The sequence below is a fragment of the Artemia franciscana genome, chromosome 4 (assembly GCF_032884065.1).
Source record: "Artemia franciscana chromosome 4, ASM3288406v1, whole genome shotgun sequence".
Lineage (NCBI taxonomy): Eukaryota > Metazoa > Arthropoda > Branchiopoda > Anostraca > Artemiidae > Artemia > Artemia franciscana.
In genome coordinates, this window is record NC_088866.1 from 1,874,878 (window position 1) to 1,900,242 (window position 25,365).

The 25,365-nt window shown below is 34.2% G+C and overlaps 1 protein-coding gene across 1 annotated transcript in view; it reads left to right on the top strand.

Annotated features, from left to right (window-relative positions):
• LOC136025843 (mRNA export factor GLE1-like) overlaps positions 1-22,479 on the top strand; it is a gene marked incomplete in the record, with an annotated part of 63,858 nt that extends 41,379 nt beyond the window's left edge. The window contains 5 exon segments of the mRNA XM_065701859.1: positions 797-1,095; positions 8,395-8,576; positions 10,211-10,377; positions 14,968-15,107; positions 22,322-22,479. Of these exon segments, the coding sequence (XP_065557931.1) occupies positions 797-1,095; positions 8,395-8,576; positions 10,211-10,377; positions 14,968-15,107; positions 22,322-22,402 (869 nt within the window).
• Between the last annotated feature and the right edge of the window lie 2,886 nt (positions 22,480-25,365).

Consider the following 25,365-nt stretch of genomic DNA (forward strand, 5'->3'; position numbering starts at 1 on the left):
TTTAAGTTATATAAATTTTATAAGTTAAATTTTTTATTGATTCATCAGCTATTTTTAGTACTCATTATTTTATTTTATTGTTTAATACCAACTTATTTTGTCTTTAGCTTAATAATTCAAAATGGTCTCCTGATAAATTTTTGTTTCTTGTCGCATAATCAACAGAACTTGTCCATAGAGATTCACAAGCATACATAAGAAACTACGAAGGAATTAAATACTATTAAAATAATAACAATATAATTCTATAATAATAATAATACAATACTAATGAAATAATAAATTCAAAGGAAAATTACTAATGGAATAAAGCTAAAAATACTAAGAAGGTGTATAAGTTTTGGAATTTGTATTTTTTATCAATTCGTCGTATTTTAACGCATCCTATTTTATAGTTTATTTTAAATTCATTTTGCTTGTAGTTTAGTAATTTAAAATGGTTTTCTGGTATTTTTTTTTTCTTTACACCACAATCACAGAACTTGTTCACAGAAATTCACACGGATTTGTAAGAAAGTATGAAGAAATAAAATACTAATAACTTTTATAAGTCAATTATTTGTCAATTTTTCAATTGTTTTTCTCACTTTTTATTCTATTCAATTGTTTATTATCAGTTCATTGTATTGTATTGTATCAGATTAACGACGTTTCTTGACTACTAAGGTCCCTGTGTCGGCCCTGCAGTGCATTGCTGTAGGTCAAACCTACTGCACCACCACGGGACTACCAGTTCGTTTTGTCTATTGCTTAGAAATTTAAAATGTATCTTCTGACATTTTTTTTTTTTTTTTAGCACAATCAACGGAACTTGACTATAGAAATTCACAAGAATTCTTAAGAAAGTACGGAGACGCAGTATCAAAACTGAGTGAAGATGATAAAACCAAAAATATTCGAGACAATATCAAGACGTTTATACAGACAATATTGAATACAATCACGCCATCTGACTTACGAGGATTTGGCGAGAAGCTTGAAAAGCTCAAACGACTCCTGTCAGGAAAATCTGTGGTAGCCCAAATGGACAAAATATTCTCTGTTCCTAATTTTCTTGCACCTTACGCTTTTCTGACATTGGCCGAAAAACTTGTGGTAAGTAATTAAGATGAAACTGAATTTTGGCTGGCTAAATTCTTTTTATGGCACTTGGTATTAACCAAGTGATATATAGCAATCGCAAATTCTGTCGGTCCCGGTTTTGCTACTTTAGGCACTTCCAGGTAAGCTAGAACGATGAAATTTGGCAGGCGTATCAGGGACTGGACCAGGTTAAATTAGAAATAGTCGTTTTCCCGATTTGACCATCTGGGGGGGAGTGGGGGGGGCGGTTAATTCGGAAAAAAAAACAGAAAAAATGAAGTATTATTAACTTACGAACGGTTGATCATATCTTAATGAAATTTGATGTTTGGAAAGTATCGTGTCTCAGGGCTATTATTTTACATCCCGACCGGATCTGGTGACATTGGGGGGAGTTGGGAGGGGGAAACCTAAAATCTTGGAAAACACTTAGAGTGAAGCGATCGGGATGAAACTTGGCGGGTAAAATAAGCACAAGTCCTAGATACATGATTGACCTAACCGGAACGGATCCGCTCTCTATGGGGTAGTTGGGGGAGGGGGTAATTCTGGAAAAAAAATGACTTGTTTTTAACTTACGAACGGGTGATCGGATCTCAATGAAATTTGATATTTATAAGGATATCGTGTCTCAAAGTTCTTATTTTAAATCCCGACCGGATCTGGTGACATTGGGGGGAGTTTGGGGGAGAACTTAAAATCATGGAACGCTTTGATTGGAGGGATCGGGATGAAAATTGGTGGGAAAAATAAGCAGAAGTCTTAGATACGTGATTGACATAATTGGAATGGATCCGCTCTATTGGGGGGGGGTTAATTCTGAAAAATTAGAAAAAATGACGTATTTTTAACTTACGAAGGAGTGATCGGATCTTCATGAAACTTCATATTTAGAAGGACCTCGTAACTCAGATCTCTAATTTTAAATCTCAACTGGATACAGCGTCATTGGGGAGCAGTTGGGAGGGACTGGAAATCTTAGAAAATACTTAAAGAGGAGAGATCACGATGAAACTGGATGGGAAGAATAAAAACCTGTCTAAGATACGTGACTGCTATCTTTGGTGGAGTTGGGGGGGGGGGGTATTCGGAAAAATGAGGTATTTGTAACTTACGAACGGGTCACCAGATATTAATGAAATTTAATATTTAGAAGGATCTTGTGCTTTAAAGCTCTAATTTTAAATTCCGACCAGATCCTGTGACATTGGGGGGAGTTGGAGGGGGAAACCGGAATTCTTGGAAAACGTGAAAATTGGGGTATTTTTATCTTACGATTAGGTGATCGGATCTTAATGAAACCTGATATATATAGAAGGATCCTATGTCTCTGATGCTCCATTTTTGACTCGAATTGGATCTGGGGACATAGGGGGTTGGAGGAGGGAAACAGAAATCTTGGAAAACGCTTAGAGTGGAGAGATCGGGATTAAACTTTATGGGAAGAATAAGCACAAGTTCTAGATACGTGATTGACATAATTTGAACGGATCCGTTTTTCTTGGGGGGAGCTAGGGGGGGGGGTGTTAATTTGGAAATATTAGAAAAATTGAGGTATCAAACAGTTCGTGGTAACGAACTGTAGTAAGGAGCGATCCGGCTCAATAGGAACCAAAACTCTAAAAAATTGAATTTTGATATCAATAGCTACATCAAAAGAATCAAAAGAATGATTTTAAATATATAAGTTTCATCAAGTTTAGTCTTAGCCATCAAAAGTTACGAGCCTGAGAAAATTTGCCTTATTTATGAAAATAGGGGGAAACACCCCCTAAACGTCGTAGGATCTTAACGAAAATGACACCATCAGATTCAGCGTATCAGAGAGCCCTACTGTAGAAGTTTCAAGCTCCTATCTACAAAAATGTTGAATTTTGCATTTTTTGCCAGAAGACAAATCACGGGTGCGTGTTTATTTGTTTTTTTTTTTTTTTTTTTTTTTTTTTTTTTTTTTTTTTTTTTTTTTTTTTTCCAGGGGTCATCGTATCGACCAAGTAGTCCTAGAATGTCGCAAGAGGGCTCATTCTAACGGAAATGAAAAGTTCTAGTGCCCTTTTTAAGTGACCAAAACAATTGGAGGGCATCTAGGTCCCCTCCCACGCTCATTTTTTTCCCAAAGTCAACGGATCAAAATTTTGAGATAGCCATTTTGTTTAGCATAGTCGAAAATCATCATAACTATGTTTTTGGGGATGACTTACTCCCCCACAGTCCCTGGGGGAGGGGTTGCAAGTTACAAACTTCAACCAGTGTTTACATATAATAATGGTTATTGGGAAGTGTACAGACGTTTTCAGGGGGATTTTTTTTGGTTTTGGGGGTAGGGTTGAGGGAGGGGGCTATATGGGAGGATCTTTTCTTGGAGAAATATGCCATGGGGGAAAAAATTCAATGAAAAGGGCGCAGGACGAATGTGGTCACGTTAGAAAAAAACGTCAAATTAAGAGCTTAACATACAATGCTGGGTGTTCGGAGCCTCTCTATTACGGAGTATAATTTGAAAATAACACAACTATACGAGCGATAAAACATATATACCACAACCATAACTCAACTAACGAAAGAACTGCTAAGAGATAACACAACTATCAAGCGAAAACAGGTGAAAACTAACGGGAAATAAACGAACTAAGAGGTGGAAGGGGCCCAGAGAAAAAATATAATCCTTTTTCAATTTTGAGCCTAACTTCCGCAAAGGAGTAATAATGTCAGAAGCCCCGAAATACCGAATTATTTTCTTTTCAAACAGTTCGTGGTAAGGAACTGTAGTAAGGGGCGACCCGGCTCAATAGTAAACGAAATTCTAAAAAACGGAATTTTGATGCTAAAAGATACATCAAAAGAATCGAATTTTTACGCTGATTCTAAATATATAAGTTTCAATTAATTTAGTCTTTGTCATCAAAAGTTACGAGCCTGAGAAAATTTGTCCTATTTTGGAAAAAAGGGGGAAACATCCCCTAAAAGTCATAGAATCTTAACGAAAATCACACTATCGCATTCGGTATATCAGAGAACTCTATTGCAAAAATTTCAAGCTCCTATCTAAAAAATGTGGAATTTTGTATTTCTTGCCAGAAGACAAATCACGGGTGCGTGTTTATTTGTTTTTTTTTGTTTTTTTTTTCCCAGGGGTCATCTTATCGACCAAGTGGTCCTAGAATGTCGCGAGAGGGCTCACTCTAACGGAAATGAAAAGTTCTAGTGTCCTTTTTAAGTGACCAAAAAACTTGGAGGGCAAATAGGCCCCCTCCCATGCTCATTTTTATCCAAAAGTCAACAGATTAAAATTTTAAGATAGCCAGTTTGTTCAGCATAGTCGAAAACCATAATAACTATGTCTTTGGGAATGACTTACTCCCCCACAATCCCTGAGGGAGGGGCTGCAAGTTACAAACTTTGACCAATGTTTACATATAGTAATGGTTATCGGGAAGTGTACAGACGTTTTCATGGGGATTTTTTGGTTTGGGGGTGGGGTTGATGGGAGAGGGCTTTGTGGGAGGATCTTTCCTTTGAGGAATATGTCATGGGGGAAGAAAAATTCAATGAAAAGGGCGCAGGATTTTCTAGCATTACTATAAAAAAACAATGAAAAAATAAACATGAAAACGTTTTTTCAAATGAAAGTAAGGAATAGCATTGAAATTTAAAACGAACAGAGATTATTACGCATATGAGGGGTTCTAAAAATACTTTAGCATAAAGAGCGAGGTATTTAGGAGGAGATAAATACCTCGCTCTTTATGCTAAAATATTTTTAGTGATTTCAACTATTTATTCTACGGCCTTTTTGATTCAGGGGTCATTCTTAAAGAGTTGGGACAAAACTTACGATTTAGTGTAAAGAGCGAGGTATTAACGAGGGTACAAACCCCCTCGTACACATAATAAAAATATAAGAATATAAAAGTTGGTTACGTAAGTTAATTCTTAAGTTACGTATATTTTTTACTAATAAAAACGTTCGTTGAATATTAAAAGTTCTAGTAGCCTTTTTAAGTAACCAAAAAATTGGAGGGCAGCTAGGCCTCCTTCCCCACCCCTTATTTCTCAAAATCGTCTGATCAAAACTAAGAGAAAGCCATTTAGCCAAAAAAAAAAATTAATATACTAATTTCATTTCAATAATTTATGTGCGGAGAGCCAAAATCAAACATGCATTAATTCAAAAACGTTCAGAAATTAAATAAAAAAAAACTAGTTTTTTTAACTGAAAGTAAGGAGCGACATTAAAACTTAAAACGAACAGAAATTACTCCGTATATGAAATGGGGTATATGAATTTTAATTGTTTTAAAAAGTAGAATTGTTGCAAAGAGTCAAACTTTAGCGTAAAGAGCATGGGACGCGGAGGGGACAACCCATTTCATATACGGAGTAATTTCTGTTCGTTTTAAGTTTTAATGTCGCTCCTTACTTTCAGTTAAAAAAAACTAGTTTTTTTTATTTAATTTTAACTTAAGAACGGGTGATCAGGTCTTAATGAAATTTGATATTTAGTAGGAATCCATGTCTCACAGCTTTTATTTCAAATCCCGATCAGATCTGTTGACATTGGGGGAAGTTGGAGGTGGAAATCTTGGAAAACGCTTGGAGTGGAGGAATCGGGATGAAGCTTGGTGGATAGAATAAGCAAATGTCCTTGATACGTGATTGACGTAACCGTACTGGATTTTCTCTCTTTGGGGGAGTTGGGGGGGGGGGGTTCAGTGATTTGGCGAGTTTGGTGCTTCTGGACGTGCTAGGACGATGAAAATTGGTAGGTGTGTCAGGGAGCTGCACAAATTGACTTGATAAAGTCGTCTTCCCAAATTCGATCATCTGGGGGGCTAAAGGGAGAGAAAAATTAGAAAAAATGAGGTATTTATAACTTACGAGTGGGTGATCGGAGGTTAATGAATTTTGATATTTAGAAAGACATCGTGATTCCGAGCTCTTATTTTAAATCCTGACCGGCATTAACCCTCTGATTTTCTTTTTAAATCAATCTATTGATTCTTAGAATTTTTCTAGAGGTCATACCATATGAGCTCTTGGCTCTTAGCTCTTCTTGCCTCGTCACGAGTGCCATATGAGCTCTTAGCTCTTGTTTTTATGTTTGTTTTTGTACCATTTTCTATTCTGACATTGATATAAATACTATGGTAAATAATTGATTATACTGAATACTGGCTAGCTAAAATTTTGACTCTTTTTTAAGGCACTTGGTATCTACCAAGTGACGCATAGCGATTGCAAATTCTGTCGGTCTGTCTGTCCCGGTTTTGCTAGTTTAGGCACTTGCAGGACGGTGAAATTTGGCAGGTGTATAAGGAACCAGACCAGATAAAATTAGAAATTGCCGTTTCCCCGATTCGACCATCTGGGGAGGAGTGAAGGGACGGTTAAATCGGAAAAAATCGAAAAAATGAGGTATTTTTAACATACGAACTGGTGATATGATCATAATGAAATTTGATATTTAGAAGGTTATTGTGTCTTAGAGCTCTTATTTTAAAGTCGGACCGGATCTGGTGACATTTGGGGGAGTTGGGAGGGGAGACTAAAATCTTGGAAAACGCCTAGACTGGGGGGATCAAGATGAAACTTGGTTTGAAAAATAAGCGGAAGTCCTAGATACATGATTGACGTAATCGGAATAGATTTGCTCTATTTGAGGGAGTTGTTTTTATTCTGAAAAATTGGAAAAATGAGAAAAATGAGGTATTTTTAACTTACGAAGGAGTGATAGGATCTTAATGAAATTTCATATTTAGGAGGACCTCGTAACTCAGATCTCTTATTTTAAATCCAGGCCGGATCCAGAGTCAATAGGGGGGAACTGGAAATCTTGGAAAACACTTAAAGCGGAGAGATCAGGATGAAACTTGGTGGGAAGAATAAAAAAAAGTCCAAGATAGGTGACTGACATAACCGGACCGGATCCACTCCGGATCCGGTGACATTGGGGGGGACCTAAAATCTTGTAAAATGCTTGGAGTGGAGGGATTGGATGAAGCTTGGTGGGAAAAATAAACAGAACTCCTAGATACGTGGTTGACATAACCGGAACAGATCCACTCTATTTGGGGGAGTTGGGTTTCATTTATTCTTTGATAGTAATTTATGGCAGTACCCAAATTCTTAGCAGTATTGTTTTTTGTTCGTTTTAAGCTTGTTCTGCATATTCAGTTTAAGTTTTACTTGTTTTAAGTTTTAGTTATTCATTTATATTAGTACCTGCTGTATGTTTGTTTCCTATGATTGTTTATTTCGTTTCTGTTACTTTTTGGTTTCATTTATTCTTTAATAGTAATTTGTGGTCGTTTTGAGTTTGAGTTATTATAGGAATTTATTTTTACTTGCCTTAAGTTTAATAAGGCTCATTACTTTTTTTGAAAAACTTTTATTTTGGAAAGTTTTATTTTGATTGATCTTGTGAACTGAAATCAAGTAGGGTTTTAGGGTCTTTCATCAAATTGATAAACATATTTGGCTCTCTCAAGTTTTTTAATCATTATTTTGCTAATATTTTGAATTTTTGATAATGCTGGAATTAAATTAATTCCATATATATTTATTAAATTAAGCTCAGACTGTAGTTGTGCTCAAAGCTCAAACTTTTAGCAAAACTGTAAGTCGTTTTCGTGTGAAAACTTTCTCCTTAAACGTTTAATAGAAAGAAAATGAAATTTAAATATATGTACTGCTGAAGTAGGTAAATTTAATGGGGTATCCAAAATATTTTTCTTTCAATGAGGGACACGGTGATTCTTAGACTTAGTAGCTTTGCTTATTATTTTTTTAGTGTTGAGTGTTTTCATTCTCAGGTATCTATATAATTTCATCTGACAATTGTTTTTTTGTTTTTTAACGCTTGTAACTGAAGTTTTGCAACTGAAACCAAGGAGTAACATTAAAACTTAAACCGAACAGAAACTATTCCGTATTTGAGGTTGGTTGCCCCCTCCTCAATTTTGTTTCTGATTATTATTCAAACTTTCTGGGAAATGCGATTCCTTATCCATTGAAAATACCCCCCATGGAAAATTTCCATATAAAATACTCCCTCCAGCTCTCTGGGCAATTCCATCCTCGGGGAAAATTCCCCTCAGTAAATTTCTTGCGGACGATTGCGCCTAAAAATTATTCTTAGCACACTTTTATTTTAAATGACTTCAATTTCTTATTCTTCTTTAAACTTTTATCATAATTCCCCCCACCCCTCCGTGGTAAATTTTTCGCGGACCCCCCTCCCCTCCCAATGGAAATTTTGTAAAACTCCTCATATTTAATCGTGTGTCTACTTATAGTTCTTTAAATTTCCAGAAGCGAGGTGAAGTGAACGAACCTGAATCTACCTTAATGTATGCCAAGCTCATTACGTCCCTGATGTCAGACTACCCGGAATTCAAGGATGTTATGGTTGCCAGCTTTTACCAAACTTGTCCATTTCTAGTGCCCTTTTGTCCGTCTCAATTTGAAGGTCAATCTGATGAGGACTATTATCGGTACCTTTTTTCTTTGTCTTTTTTAATATAATCCTACTTGTTCACAGAAAGGGGCAAAAGCGAATCGGCTTGAAATTGATTTAATCGATACCTGTAAAGTTGAGAATTTGTTTAATAAATATGAGTCATTTTAGTATCCCAATATCATTTTCAGCGAGTATAAATTTTGGGTTTTCAAGAGAAGGCTCCTCTGAAAAGTATTTATTGTCGAGATTCGGCGAATCGCTTCTCCGTTGAATTTGATTTTCGTCTAGTTTATTTTTTGAACAAAGATTTCGATATTGACGTCAATAAAATTAATAAGTTGTTCCATAAAAAAGTGTAAAACTATTGTTCATTTTCAACGAATATGGCCTTTCTGGGTATTCATTCAATGAATATGGGTATTATTTCATACCCATAGTAGCACCCCCGTATTATTTCACTGGGTATTATTTCAAAATAAACATTTTTGTTGAAGTTGGGTGAATCGTTTCTCTGATGATTTCAGTGTTCAGCTTGTTCGTCTTTTGATTATAGTTTGATAATCTTTTGATTGAAATATGTCAATTGTAATCATTTGTATTTGCACCGCTATTTTTTCGGGTTTTTTTTAGGATATAGAATTTAGGTCAAGTATGTCCTTCATATTCTTTACTTGTGACATGATTTTTGTGTTAATTTAGAATGTTTTCCTCAAGTATTTCTTTTTAAATTCAGAAGTAGATTCAGATTAGAGTAAATAAAAGCCACATTGCCAAGTTTTACATGTCATGTTCTCCTGAAAACTTGAACACTTACGGGATCTCTATAAACCTCCACCACTTTTTTAATCCGCTTGTTTTTTCCAAGAGTTGAAAGCTAGAAAATATCTAGCGACAAAGACCACGTTGCCTTTCCATAACAAACAAACATAAAGTAGAAACAATAGGGAAAATCTCTTCAAGACAGTGGAAATCAATTCTGTGAATATTTCGAAATTGAAAGCTAGAAAATATCTGGTGACGAAGACCACACTGCCTTTGGATCGTTTATGCCAAGAATCATTTGGATTTAATTTAATTTGTTTATGGTAAATAGTGCATTGCTAAATACCTAGTGAAGCAGAATTAAATTTTATGGCTATTCAAAGTGGTAATTTTCATGAAGATCTAATATCTTATGATTTTATCAAGGAAATCTGCATTTAAAAAAAATAAACATGTGTGAACGTCCCAGGTTTCATGAAAAACCTTATCGAATGACACGTTGTATATTTTCCGACCTTATTATGTACCTGTTTTCTTTATGCCGTTTCATATGTTTGCCTTTTTTCTTTCTTTTTTTTCTTAAGCTACTTTTCTTAAGCTACTCTTAAGTGGTTAGTGCTCCAGACTTGAAAACCTGAGGTCATAGGTTTGAGTTCTGGAGTCGCTGGTTATTTTGTTTGGGACGAGGGTCAATGGTGTGATTCCGTAATCTCCGCCAGGTTCGACCAAGCTCTAAATGGGTATCTGGGAAAATCTGAAGAGGAAAAGCCGAAAGTGTTGAATGCTTTGCCCCCAACCACACATTGCACTCCTGACCGAAGGCATCGAATCAGGATATTGGTACCTGCGCAATGCAGACCATTGATCAGCATGCAAAGAAGTTTTTAAGTAAGTTTTTTTTTTCAGGTGTCTGGGTTATCGCTCTAAAGATGGGAAAATTGAGGAGCAAAATAAATTTTTGAAGAGGATGGAAGGAGTGTCTCGTTTGTATTTTTCACTTTTCATCTGCCCCAATCAGAATGTGATGCCCTTAGTGATGGCCCTCAAATGGGTTGCCTTGACTATCGAAAGAGGTAAGGCTCTAGAAAATTATCTAGCCAATGGATTTTCCTTTTTTTTTCAAGTCAAGGGACTGTAAGTTTCCTATATTGGTGTTTCGGACAAGGCGGTTCTAATAGTAGATTTCTTGTTTTTATCTAACTCTATTTTTTGGACTTATAGGCTATGGTACTTCTTAGTATGGGACGTGGTCATCTCTTGCTAAGTTGCTAGCTAACGATGCAACCCCGATAGCTATATTGTTGGTTTGTTCTTCATTATATTCTTGGTTTGTTCTTTACTATATTCTAGGTTTGTTTTATACTATATTCTCTGTATGTTCTTCAATATATACTATATTATATATACTATGCTGCAGCTACAGCTACAACCATGATTTAATAGTCTGTAGTAATTGCTGCAACCATTCTTTTTATATACCCTCGACTTTTAGCTTAATCATTTGTTATATCATGCATTTGTTCTTTAATATAATTTTAATATAAATCTTTCTGTCTCGATCCTACATCATTTATGAAGACATTCAGACGTCAAGCATGCAGAAAAGAAGTCCATCCAAGTCAGTAATACTCATTAAAACTGCTGCTAACTATCCAAATAACACTACTATTTACTAATCAAAATAACTTCAGTAAAAATGTCAATATTTTAATTGGTGTCTGTTTTATATTATCTTGTCAAAAGATAAGTTTGTTGAATAATCATACATTTCAGGATTTATTTTGATATTTCAGTTACTACGGGTTGAGTTCGTTCTTTACTACTTAATATTTCCGTCACCATAGGCTAGAGTTTGTCCTTTACTATAACTAAAGTTGTTTTGTTGTTGTTGTTGTTGTTGTTTAGTTGACGTTTGAGCGAACCAACCGCTCGCATACGTGCGATCCTCTTTTAAAAAGTTTGGCTTATGAAGCCACGTCACTTTGAGAAACACACAAATAAAATTTTGGCACAGGCCACGTCAACACTTAAGATATCTTGGGAGACGTTGTACAGAGTGTTCTTGCTTAAATCACTGGCACTATTATGTATATCACACCTCTATTCTGCTAATATTGCTTAAAATATCTGTGAAAAGAAACATACTCAGATTTGAATAAGGCTAAAATACAAGAAGAAATAAATAGATAAAAAGGTCAATACAATAAAAATAGAAATTAATGCAGTTACTACAATTAAAGCATCTATAAAAGGAAACATAAATACGAAATAGAAAGGTCAGTACAATGAATATAAAAGTCAAATACATTATAACTTAAAAAATCAGAGAATGTTATGCAGATTACAATTCTTTATACACTTAGTCAATAAGAGCATAGTCTTTCTATGGACCCACTTAGGGGACTTAGCCTTACCTAGGATTGCTCTCATTGTAAATGCACCAAAATACTTTATAATTTTGTTTCTAAACAAAATTCTTTGTACTTCATATTTTGTGCACTTCATCAGAATATGCCTAACATCATCATACTCATTACAAATATCACATAAGGGCGAGCTAACTCTCCCCCATTTATCTAAAACTGATACATTACTATACTTTACTATAAGTACTTTACTATAAGGTTTCGGACTAGGCGGTTTTAATATTGTACTTCGTGTTGCTAGCTACCGCCTGATGCGCCGCTAGCTACGGAGAAAAAAAACGGGAAAATGCTCATGCTTTCGATGCTTTTGATGTTTTTTGATGCTTTCGATGCTTTCGTGCTTTCGATGAGGAATATCGTAGCTCCAGCCACTTTCTTTGTTTTTCAAGCCAATGGATTTTCCTTGCTGTTCAAGCCTAGGGGTTGTAAGTTTCCTTTGTTGGGTTCTCGGACAAGGCGGCTCTAATGTGGTGTTATCTGATTTCAAGCTTATATTTTTTTTTTCCTGGTTTTATCCATGACGCTTGAGCCAATTTGAGCTATAAGTTCCAGGGTTACCAACTGCCGACGTCCAAAAAGGTGTAAATCAAGGCCAAAAAAGAGTGCAAGGTAGTAAAAGAGTGTAAGTCAAAAAATTTGATCTTCAAATCAGATCTAACACCTTTTTAAATAGTTGTGGGCTATTCTTTTTGTTACTATCGGACATGTTCACCTCTTACTATTTACAGATACCACTGCAACCACACTTTAGATATTCTTTAGTAGAATTAGAGTTCGTTTTTCACTTCGATTTATGATTAACTGCACCAACCCGTTATATAAAAATTTCAACTAACTCTACAGTCATTATACAGATGAAACTTCCATAATACACTTTTATAATGCATTATATCGATCCCTCGTGTAATTTCACTAATTTTTATATTTTCAAACTTTAATATATATTCAAATGAATAACCTAAGGAAACTTTCGGGGAATAACTTTCTTAGGAATATAAAGCTAAATTTGTTCCTTGTACCTCTACAATTTAAACTCTACTTTATTTCGATACATGTCTTACTAAAATGTAGAGGCATTAAAAAGCTTTCTATGGTGTTCCTGTTCCCCAGTAGCTGCGGAGAAGAAAAAACGGAAAGCAAAAAAAGATGTTGTCGACACAAAATATCGTCCATTTTTTCTTCCTGCAGTAAGGAACAATAACATCACATACACCTGCAAGGCTCTATGATTAGGAATACAGGGAGAAATAACACGCTCTTGTAGTAACGCTTAGCTTATTACGTATGTGGAGTTTGACGGCTTTAATCTTTTCATCAGAAAAATGATGAAAATGATTCTCCGCTAGCTGCGGAGAAGAAAAAAATGAAAAGAAAAAAAGATGCTGTTGGTGCAGAATATCGTCCCTACAGCCACTTTTGTAGTTTTTCAAGCCAATAGATTTTCCTTGTTGTTCAAACAAAGGGGCTGTAAGTTTCCTTTATAGGGCTTGAAGACAAAGGGATTTTATTATGCTTTGTTTTTTCATCTGACCCTGTTTTTAAAGTTATTGGCTGTTTTATTTCTTAGTATGGGACGTGATCGTCTCCTGGTAGGTAGGTATAGGTAACAATATGTAACATTAATACCTATTAATGTTTAATAAAAATAATAGTGATAATAATAGCATTCTTCAATTTGCAATCTGCTCAATGCGAAATACACCCCATCTTTTTCAAAATGTTCCTTATCCAGATAGATAACCGCTTGTATCGCATTCGTCCCGCTGCAGTCTAGTGGGATTGGTCCCAGCTTGATGATACGGCACTCTTGATGAAATTAGCGGCAATAGAGTTGCAGAGTTTGGAATTAGATTTCAGTGTGCAAGAATCTCCATGTTATTCCAAACAAGAAGGCAACTACATCCTTGCATTTTGTGGACTGAATGCCTACTAGAGAGCTAAAGGAAGTCGTCTTTTCTCAAATTATATGTAGTTTTATTACCTCCTTAATGAGTTGCACATTCTAATCAAATCGTGGAATCGTGAACTTAACTGTATTTTTAAGGCCTAGCCGAAGTCCAAGCATTTTACTCCCTTGTCAATTCTTTTTCATAGGTGGCAACTCGGTCAAAGACAAAGTTATCAGTTTTCTTCGTCGCTTCTACTAAACAAACATAAGAAGGTTGAACATAAGGGGTTTCTCACTCAAAATTACGATTAGGCGCAGGCTATCCTTAGCAATTTTTCTTGTAATTATTTATACAATATAATTTTTATATATATTTATTAACCGGCAGTTTGATGTCTGCACGCTAATTATTCTCCAGACTCTGTTTAAACAGGTTACTACTAACTAATACTTCACTGAATTGCTCAAGAACAATCCGAGTGGTTAGTCCCTTGGTATAATTATGCATTCTCCCGCGCTCCGATCACAGCTGCATCTAGTCTTCTGAGGGGAATTTTCGACTTCGGAACACAAATATGTAAAGTATTTGAAGGGACTACAACCAGCAAGTATATATTATAGAAATAAGTTTCTGATTGTTGAATAGAATATTTTTGCTCTATTTTGATACCTTACAACAACAGTGTCAAGTGTAGTAATCTAGAATGCAAACCCGAAAAAAGTTTAATAATTATTTTGGGATTATAAAAAAAATAAATGTCGGTTTTAAGATTTGATTTTACCAAAATATTCTCCAGATTTCTTTATTTCTATTGAAATAAAAACCGCCGAAATCACTAATTCTGGAACGTAAGGCAAACTCAAAATGTTTGACATGCGAGGTATAGGAAGATTCTTTGAGGGCCCGTCCTGCCTTAATTGGTTTTAGATTTTACAGCGACAATGGTTTGTTTACGTTAGTGTTGTAGGATTTTAATGCATTTTACAGTTAAGTTCAGGTTTATGGTGGAATCAGAAATTTTTGTAATTCGATAAATTCCTGCTTGATGCTAAAAAATATATTTTTTCTATATTCTAAAATAATTCTCTAAAAATAATAAAACACCAAATTCTTAAAAAAATCAATTAACAGAAAAGTGAGCGGAGTTGGAAATATTTCAGCTTCCTTTTCCCGTGGCAGTTGGAGTCAATTTTATAAGAAAGGATGATGTAAGGACATGTATTTTTCGGTACATTCATTCGCTGATCCCTCCCCCCTCTGCCTCGCAATTGAGTGTCATACTCACAAGGATCTTTTCATGTTAAACTTCTTGTAATAAATACTAATTTAACATTCAACTTGTTTTTAGAACCAGAATTAGATATTACTGCGACTCTTTTGAACGTTAATATTGAAGTATGCTGTCCAAAACTGTTACAAGTGCAGTCTAAAACTACGATTGATTTGCTAACTTACCTGGCTGAAAGATACTTACCACGGATTAAAGCGGTAAGTATTTTGTGACTAGATTTTTTTACTATCTTCGTGCTAAAGCTAGCACCAGAAACAGATTAATGTTTTGTTTTTTTTTCATTTCGAAACCCTGGAGTTACTGAGAATCCTGAGACAACTTTAAAAGGACAATTTTTATGTTTGTAAATACATTTATAAAGTGACAAAGAAAGGATTTTTTTCTATTTATTTTAATAATTAGCTTTTCTTCCTATCCTTGCGTAGAATTTAGCACCAGAAACAGGTTGATATTTTTTCTGTTTGGAACCTTGGAGTTTCAGGGAATTTTAAAAGGACATTAGATTTTTCTCACCACAATTTAAAAGGACTGCAGACGGCTCTATAAAGGACAATCTGGTTTGAAGACAAAGAAGAAGTGAAGGTTAGGTTAGAGAAGGTCAGAGAAGGTTAGGTTAGGTTAGGGAAGGTTAGGTCAGAGAAGTGACAAAGAAAGTAGAGTAATTCAAGTTTTTTTCAAGTTATGTTTTTTTCAACAGTTTATTAATTTCTATAGTCTCATATGGATTCAAAACCTGGGCACTGAAAACCGAAGACTAAAGAAAACATCTAGTGCTCGAGATAAGATACCTCTGTTGCGTTGCTGAAATCAAATCCACTGAACGTTGCAAAAATGTGAAGGCGTACCAAACACAACCATTCTCAGTGACATTAAGCAGTAACAACTGGGCTGGTTTTGCCACGTCAAGCGATTACAGCCGAGCTGCCTCCTGAAGATCGCCTTCTGAAGGATCTCTTCGTAACTCTCATTCATAAGATGGGCCCCGAAAACCATGATGGTGAACTTCGACTCTGATAACGTCAGTATAGCCCAGTTACTAGGTACCGTGTCTGACAGAATAATGTACCAATGTACAATGTATGAACAATGTATACCAATGTTTAAATTATGTTTTGCCAGCTTGTTTTGTGGATAGTTTTTCTATTAATTCTGAATATACTAGGAGTGTGTATATGAATATCATGCTAGGCGGCTCGATATCATACTGAATATCTGCTGAATATCGATATCGGCTGAATATCATACTAGGAGTGTGGATAAGCTAGTATATGAGAAGAGAAATACAGTGAGATCGGCTCGTGTGTTTTGTCACTCAAATGTAATCCTCTGGAACAACCTCCCGGACAGAATTACGGTCTCTGATTCAGTTTCTTTTTTTAAATCATAGATTAAAAAGGTCGTACTTGGTCAATATACAGGGTGAGAGCAGGTCCCTTTTGGGGTTAGTCTTTTTTCTTTCTTTCTCCTGTTTTTCTTTTTTCGTCTTATTATTTTTTTTCATTTTTTAGTGTATTTATTTATAGGCTATTGATTAAGGGAATTAATTAATTAATTGAGTCACTATACACAGGCTATTTGCCCTTCTAGTAGTGGTCAAGTTTATTTAATTTTAGTTGTGGGTTTGTAAACTGATCAATAAAGGAACCTCATCATCATCTTTAGAAGTGAAAAGATGAATATTTTTGTAAGTTTTGATCTTGTGATGTGTGCTTAAAGTTTTGTTTTGTATTCGTTTATTGTATACTGTTTTGTATTTTTAAGCACTGTTTTGTGTTAGGCCTATAGTAAAACTTCTTGCTATTAACGGCTTCTTTAAGGAGGCAAAAGTCTCTTTCTGAGTGGTCTTCCCACTAGATCTTTTTTTTCTATCAGCCGTAATTATAAGGTCTTTCCGGTTTGATTATTATATTGATACTTAATATTAAAAAGGTTCAGATGCCTCCCGTCCCTCCCCTAAACCAAGTTTCCAGCCAATAAAATCCATGAAAATACTCGATTTATTTCTAGGTGGTGACCGGAGAAATAGATTTGATTTAGCGGAAACATTCACAACTAAACATATATTTTTGAAATAGAAAAAACAGGAATTCAAATAAAAGAATTCATTGTGCAGCTGTGCAGTTTTAGTTGGTAGAAGGTGAAAAAAATGAGCGTGAATTTCAACTAAAAACATATGCTACCAAGCAGGCTAATAAAGATCATTTTTCTTAGAAAATGTAGTTGTCTTTGAGAATAGACAGATTTTTATGTTTCAACTTCTACTGACATAAAGTATTTTCACGTGGGTGCTTTGAAAAACATAAAAAGATTTGTTAGATGTTTTCTAGAAGAATTGATTACGGATTCTTTTGGGTTTCTGTCTGACTGACCGCATTTCAAACAGTAAACTGTGCGAAAAATGTCGTTCTATCCCTCTTTCTAGGACGGGGGTCAGTGGCGTGACTCTGTAAGCTTAGTCAGAGCCGACGCAGCTCTAAATGGGTACCTGGAGAAGGTAAATAGGAAGGGTGTGCGAAAGCACAGGATGGCTGGCCCCCATCCCCCCATTGCACTTTCTGGCTGAAGGGCCTTGAGATGGAGATTTGCAGTGCCGGTTCCGAATTTAAGAAGTCTAGTGCTTTATCCTTTACCTTTTTTAAGGCTATAATGAGAGAAGGGGGGTGATGGCGAGCACACATTCTGTGGATGAAGATCATCCTTTTTTAACAACCCTGTAAGGGCAAAACGAAAAGTAGGTCGTCCTGAACGGGGTAGGAAGAGGTTTTAAGAAAGGATTTGAAGGAATTCGATACTTTTGGGGGGATCTAAAGAGGAAGTTTTGAATAGATTGGGATAGAGGAGATACGTACACAGCTGTGTTGGCCTCAGGTGGCTTTACGCTGAAGTTAATTGTGAGTAGTTGTAGCAGTAGTAAATTAACTTATTCGTATTGATTGTTTATTTGCGCTGTTCAGCGTGGCAACTTTAGCAAATGAAAACTTCCATAATTTTGACAAAAGAAAAACATTTGGAAATTGTTGCGTACAGGCATGAATATACCTAAATTGGGTCTAGGGGGAAGAAATGAAAATGTATTTTATTTTGAACTTTTCGATGTTTTAATGACTGCTTTTATTACCGGGTTCTCTGATATTGTAATCTTATATTGAAAGCTTATCTTCTTGTTCTTCCAAGTTTCAACTGTTAAGATGTTTGGTACATCTAACATATTTACTAATGTTGTATTAAGGTTTTAACTAAATTTTCTTAACACTAGCTTCTAAACTCATTGTTTCACCTGAACTCTAAAAAACTCGAAAGGTTCATTCATTTTTTTAAATTGATAAGAATGAAGATACCACATTCTTCTGTAGATTTTGTTGTTTTTCTTAGAGACAAAATCAACAAACAAATCCATATAAACTGGAGTAGGTCATATCCCTTAAATCCCGATTCCATACCAACTGACTTCTAAACTCACTATTTTCCTGAACCGTAGCAATATTATCGGGGTTGCAGTGGCAGTTGCTATCAAACAGTTCGTGGTAACGAACTGTAGTAAGGAGTGACCCGGCTCAATAGTAAACGAAACTCTAAAAAACGGAATTTCGATGCTAAAAGATATATCAAAAGAATCAGATTTTTATGCTGATTTTAAATATATAAGTTTCATCAAATTTAGTCTTTGTCATCAGAAGTTACGAGCCTGAGAAAATTTGCCTTATTTTAGAAAATAGGGGGTAACACCCCCTAAAAGTCATAGGATCTTAACGAAAATCGCACCATCGGATTCAGCGTATCAGAGAACCCTTTAGAAAAAATTTCAAGGTCCAATCTACAAAAATGTGGAATTTCGTATTTTTTGCCAGAAGACAAATCACGGGTGCGTGTTTATTTGTTTTTTTGTTTTTTGTTTTTTTTTTCCCAGGGGTCATCGTATCGACCAAGTGGTCCTAAAGTGTTGCAAGAGGGCTCATTCTAACGGAAATGAAAAGTTCTAGTGCCCTTTTTAAGTGACCAAAAAAATTGGAGGGCACCTAGGCCCCCTCCCACGCTCATTTTTTACCAAAGTCTACGGACCAAAATTTTGAGATAGCCATTTTGTTCCTCATAGTCTAAAACCATAATAACTATGTCTTTGGGGATGAATTACCCCCCACAGTCCCTGGGAGAGGGGCTGCAAGTTATAAACTTTGACCAATGTTTACATACAGTAATGGTTACTGGGAAGTGTACCGACGTTATCAGGGGGATTTTTTTTTGGTTTGGGTGTGGGGTTCAGGAGAGGGGGCTATATGGGAGGATCTTTTCTTGGAGGAATGTTTCATGGGGGAAGAGACATTCAATCAAAAGGGCGCAGGATTTTCTAGCATTACTATAAAAAAACAAACAATGAAAATATAAACATGAAAAAGTTTTTTCAATTGAAAGTAACGAGAAGCATCAAAACTTAAAACGAACAGAGATTATTACGCATATGAGGGGTTCTAAAAATACTTTAGCATAAAGAGCGAGGTATTTAGGAGGAGATAAATACTTCACTCTTTATGCTAAAAATTTTTTAAGTAATTTCAACTATTTATTCTACGGCCTTTCTGATTCAGGGGCCATTCTTAAAGAATTGGGACAAAACAAGATTTAGCGTGAAGAGCGAGGTATTAACGAGGGGACCAACCCCCTCATATATATAATCAAAAATATAAGAATATAAAAGTTTGTTACGTAAGTTAATTCTTAAGTTGCGTATTTTTTTACTAATAAAAACGTTCGTTAAAGATTAAAAGATCTAGTTGCCTTTTTAAGTAACCGAAAAATTGGAGGACAACTAGGCCTCCTTCCCCACCCCTTATTTCTCAAAATCGTCTGATCAAAACTAAGAGAAAGCCATTTAGCCAAAAAAAGAATTAATATGCAAATTTCATTTTAATAATTTATGTACGGAGAGCCAAAATAAGACATGCATTAATTCAAAAACTTTCAGAAATTAAATAAAAAAAACAAGTTTTTTGAAATGAAAGTAAGGAGCGACATTAAAACTTAAAACGAACAGAAATTACTCCTTATATGAAAGGGATTTTTCCTCCTCGACGCCCCGCTCCTTGCGCTAAAGTTTGATTCTTTCTCGCAACTCTACTTTTTAAAACAATAAAAAAACTTTAGCGCAAGGAGCGGGGCGTCGAGGAGGAAAAATCCCTTTCATATAAGGAGTAGTTTCTGTTCGTTTTAAGTTTTAATGTCGCTCCTTACTTTCATTTCAAAAAACTTGTTTTTTTTATTTATTCTAGTAAAGGACGAATTTTATAGTAACCAAAAATCGTTCGGGCGGGCCAAAAGTAACCAAAAATTGTTCTTTTTTCTAAACCAAATCGGACCGAAATAAAAAAATACACCATTGGAATCACCATGACTGAAAACTATGCATGAAACCTAAAGTCCCCTGTCTTAAACAAAAAGGGATATCACATTTTTTAAGCACTTATGAGTCTTCTTTCTTTTTTTTTACCCTCCATTGCTATTGGGGCACTGGAACAACACAAGGAGCAGTTTAGGGGTTCATGTTAAAGGAACTGCAAATTATTAACAATTATTAAGTTATTAATTAAAATAATTATTACTAATTAATTTATTATTAGTTATTATTATTATTAATTAAAATAATTATTAAATTATTAACAAAATGACTGTTTACAGACATAAACGACGTTACAGTAATGCTCATTCAAACGCTATTCTCTTTAATATACTTATTATGTATATCACACAAAGATAGTATCTGAATAAAGCTTTCTATGAGCTATATCAATTGCGTCTTCATAAACCTGAAAACCAAATTGTTTGGTAATTCGGACACTTCTCGGTTATTCATCTAAGTTCAAATATATGCTCAATGAACAAAACCGCCAGAATAAAAACAAATATCTACTATTGTTTTTACAACGTACAAAGCTTTCGCAAATAAATAAATAAAAATATACAATAAAACGCATGGAGTAACTAATATCACTAAATGTTAATCAAAAAAATCATCACATGGTCTATTTGTGCTTAATGCTTTTTCAAAATAATGTTGGAGCCATGTTTACATCTCACAAATCCATGCAGGCTAAGTATATTTCTTAATCTTATTCTAACTTCCTTGTATTCTTGAATCCTCATTTAACTTTTCTTTATTCCTGGATCCTCATCTACTTTCCTTCTGACATTTTTTTTCTCTTTCCCCTTCCGCTTTTTTTCTCTCAGACTTCCATTTAGTACACCTTTAATCAGATGTCTTGAAGAATACTCACACATAAGCCATTTTGCTCAGAAACAGCGTACCCAAGTGAATCCAGGGTTCAGTTATTTTTATCAATTATGCTATCACTCATAGTTTATATGTAGACTACGTTTGACTATATATGTCACATTAATTTAATTAATAGATCATATACGCACTAAAAGACGAGTAGTTAGTACGTGAAACTCGAAATCCTTGCCCGTCAAGACAGGTGTTCGATTCCTAGTGTTCCTGGTCATTTGGTTTGATTTGGGTATATTGCCGTGATTCTGTTAGCTTAGCCAGAATTAACCCAGCTTTGAATGGGTATCCGGAGAAAACTGAGGAAGGTAAACAGGAGGGACATGAGAAAGCACAGGAAGGCTGGCCTTCAACTCTCTTTTGCACTTTCTGGCTGACAGAGCATTAAAATCAAATCAATACCGCCGGTAGGGACTGAAAAATCTAGTGCCGTATTCTGTTTTTACATTAATTATAGACAGTTGGTTTATTCTGTAGATCAGTGTACTTTGTATTATTGTTATAAACTAATTATTTCATAATAGACAACAGAGAATATAGTGCTTGACAAGCTCTATGGACGTTTTCTTCAACTCCGCTGGTATATTTAGCCATGGCTTCATAAAGTTATTTTGTTTGATAAGAGTGTCATATCATACAAAAAATATTGTCAAATATTCAGTGCTCCGGCTCTATTTCTTAACGCAAACTGAACGTCCCGAATTGGATGCTGCTTTGGTAAAGCAGGCGTTGAAGCAGAACTAGTTTTGGCCTTCTAGATTTTTCGCCACCTCCTCTGGATTTCGGAGTGCCTTTTTTGGGCGTTTCTGTTTCTAAAATTACTTTTTTGGAGCATTTTCATTGAAAAAAATATTACTTTGGCCCCTCAACTAAATCACTGGCAGGTTTTTAAAAATGCCCTTTTTATGCTGACTGGGGTATAAAACTGTATTGACGTCTGCTTCGGTATTATATCATTGTTACAACTATTTATGTGTGGTGGCATGGTTTGTCATAACCTGTTTGTGTATTGCAACATTTATTATGTTAACGTAATAAACATAATACGTTTATTACAATGTAGGATAATTATCTCTTATCTATTTAAGAATAAATCTGTGGCATATGTATTTGTTTCATAAATTTTCTTTTTAGGTGACGCCTCAAGGTCAAGGTGGTCCCATCCAGAGGCTGGAATTACTTCTGGAGAAGTATTTGAAAGGGCAAAGAAGGTGAACTATAAAATTAATTGTTGTGGCGAAATTTGATTATCCCCCCTGGATTTTTTTTATCAATAAATAATTTTTACATGATTTTCTTATCAATAAATAGAAGAACTATCAACTTATTTGCAGTGGAAGAATCTGAGCATCCCCCTGTATTTGTTTTATCAATAAATAATTTTTACATTATATTCTTATCAATAAATAGAAGGTGAACTATAAGATTATTTTGCAGTGGTAAAATTTTAGCATCCCCTAGATTTTTTTTTCAATAAATAATTTTTGCATTGTATTCTTATCAATAAATAGAAGGTGAACTATAAAATTATTTTGCAGTGGCAAAATTTGAGCATCCCCTAGATTTTTTTATCAATAAATAATTTTTATATTATATTCTTATCAATAAATAGAAGGTGAACTATAAGATTATTTTGCAGTGGTAAAATTTTAGCATCCCCTAGATTGTGTTTATCAATAAATAATTTTCTCATTATATTCTAATCAATAAATAGATGGTAAACTATAAAATTATTTGCAGTGGCAAAATTTGAGCATCCCCCTAGATTTGCCTTATCAGTAAATAATTTTAACATTATATTCTTATCAATAAAGAGAAGGTGAACTATACAATTATTTGCAGTGGCAAAATTTGAGCATCCCCCTAGATTTGCTTTATCAGTAAATAATTTTAACATTATATTCTTATCAATAAAGAGAAGGTGAACTATACAATTATTTGCAGTGGCAAAATTTGAGCATCCCCCTAGATTTGCCTTATCAGTAAATAATTCTAACATTATATTCATATCAATAAAGAGAAGGTGAACTATATAATTATTTGCAGTGGCAAAATTTGAGCATCTCCCTAAATTTTGTTTATCAGTAAATAATTTTCACATTATTTTCTTATCAATAAATAGAAGCTGAACTATAAAATTATTTTGCAGTGGCAAAATTTGAGCATTCCATAGATTTTTTATCAATAAATAATTTTTACATTATATTCTTATCAATAAATAGAAGGTGAACTATAAGATTATTTTGCAGTGATAAAATTTTAGCATCCCCTAGATTGTGTTTATCAATAAATAATTTTCTCATTATATTCTAATCAATAAATAGATGGTAAACTATAAAATTATTTGCAGTGGCAAAATTTGAGCATCCCCCTAGATTTGCCTTATCAGTAAATAATTTTAACATTATATTCTTATCAATAAAGAGAAGGTGAACTATAAAATTATTTTGCAGTGGTAAAATTTGAGCATCCCCCTAGATTTGCCTTATCAGTAGATAACATTATATTCTTATCAATAAAGAGAAGTGAACTATAAAATTAATTGCAGTGGCAAAATTTGAGCATCCCCCTAGATTTGGCTTATCAGTAAATAATTTTAACATTATATTCTTATCAATAAAGAGAAGGTGAACTATACAATTATTTGCAGTGGCAAAATTTGAGCATCCCCCTAGATTTTGTTTATCAATAAATAATTTTCTCATTATATTCAAATCAATAAAGAGAAGAAGAACTATACAATTATTTGCAGTGGCAAAACTTGAGCATCCCCCTAGATTTTCTTTATCAGTAAATAGTTTTCACATTTTGTTCTTATCAATAAATAGATGGTAAACTGTAGACTTATTTGTAGTGGCAAAATTTGGGTAACCCCCTAGGTTTTTTTTATAAGTAAATAATTTTCACATTATATTCTCATCAATAAAGAGAAGATGAAACTATACAATTAATATATATAGATTTGCAGTGGCAAAACTGTAGCATCCCCCTAGATTTTCTTTATCAGTAAATAGTTTTCACATTATGTTCTTATCAATAAAAAGAAGGTGAACTATAAAATTATTTGCAGTGGCAAAATTTGGGTAACCCCCTTGATTTTTGTTATAAGTAAATAATTTTCACATTATATTCTAATCAATAAATAGATATTAAACTATAAAATTATTTGCAGTGGCAAAATTTGAACATCCCCCTAGATTTGCCGTATCAGTAAATAATTTTCACATTATATTCTTATCATTAAAGAGAAGGTGAACCATACAATTATTTGCAGTGGCAAAACTTGAGCATCCCCCCAGATTTTGTTTATCAATAAATAATTTTCTCATTATATTCAAATCAATAAAGAGAAGAAGAACTCTCATTTTAAAACTCTCATTATCTAAATAATCATTATCATTAAAACTCTCATTATATATATGGGATTTCAGGAAAGATTTTTAGAAATTTACTATTTATTCTTCCATCAAAGGATTTGACGCACTCTTACTCTTGAATGTTCGTGCAATGATACCCTAAAATAAGGACCAATGTAGAAAATTGATCAAATATGTACGGTGATCGAATACTTTTTTTTTAAAGTAAATTTGACTGAATTATTGCTAAAATTAACTTAAGCTTTATCTATTTTATCCATTTTTTCAATCATAAATATATGTTTGGAACCTGCATATATACATACAAAACCTGTCTGGAGCAACAGACTTCAATAGCTGGTAATACTGGTAATATTTATTACCAGTTGGTAATATTCATTTAATATAGAACCTGCATATATACATACAAAACCTGTCTGGAGCAACAGACTTCAATAGCTGTTAATACTGGTAATATTTATTACCAGTTGGTAATATTCATTTAATATAGAACCTGCATATATACATACAAAACCTGTCTGGAGCAACAGACTTCAATAGCTGTTCGATAACTATTATCAACTCGTTTTGTTGCAATAGTACATTTCTGAGTCCTAACGACTGTAATCGAATCGGAAAATAGCTCAGACCATAAAAAATATCCTTTACGTCCAGGTATAGCAAAGTTTGATGTTCTACATGCTTCTACTTGAGCAGTTAGTAACTAAATTTAGGACAAGAAATTACCACGACAAGTTTGAAATAAACCGTTTTTTTTACGGCAACACCCTCTCTGCGGAAACTTCCAAATAAGCACATTAG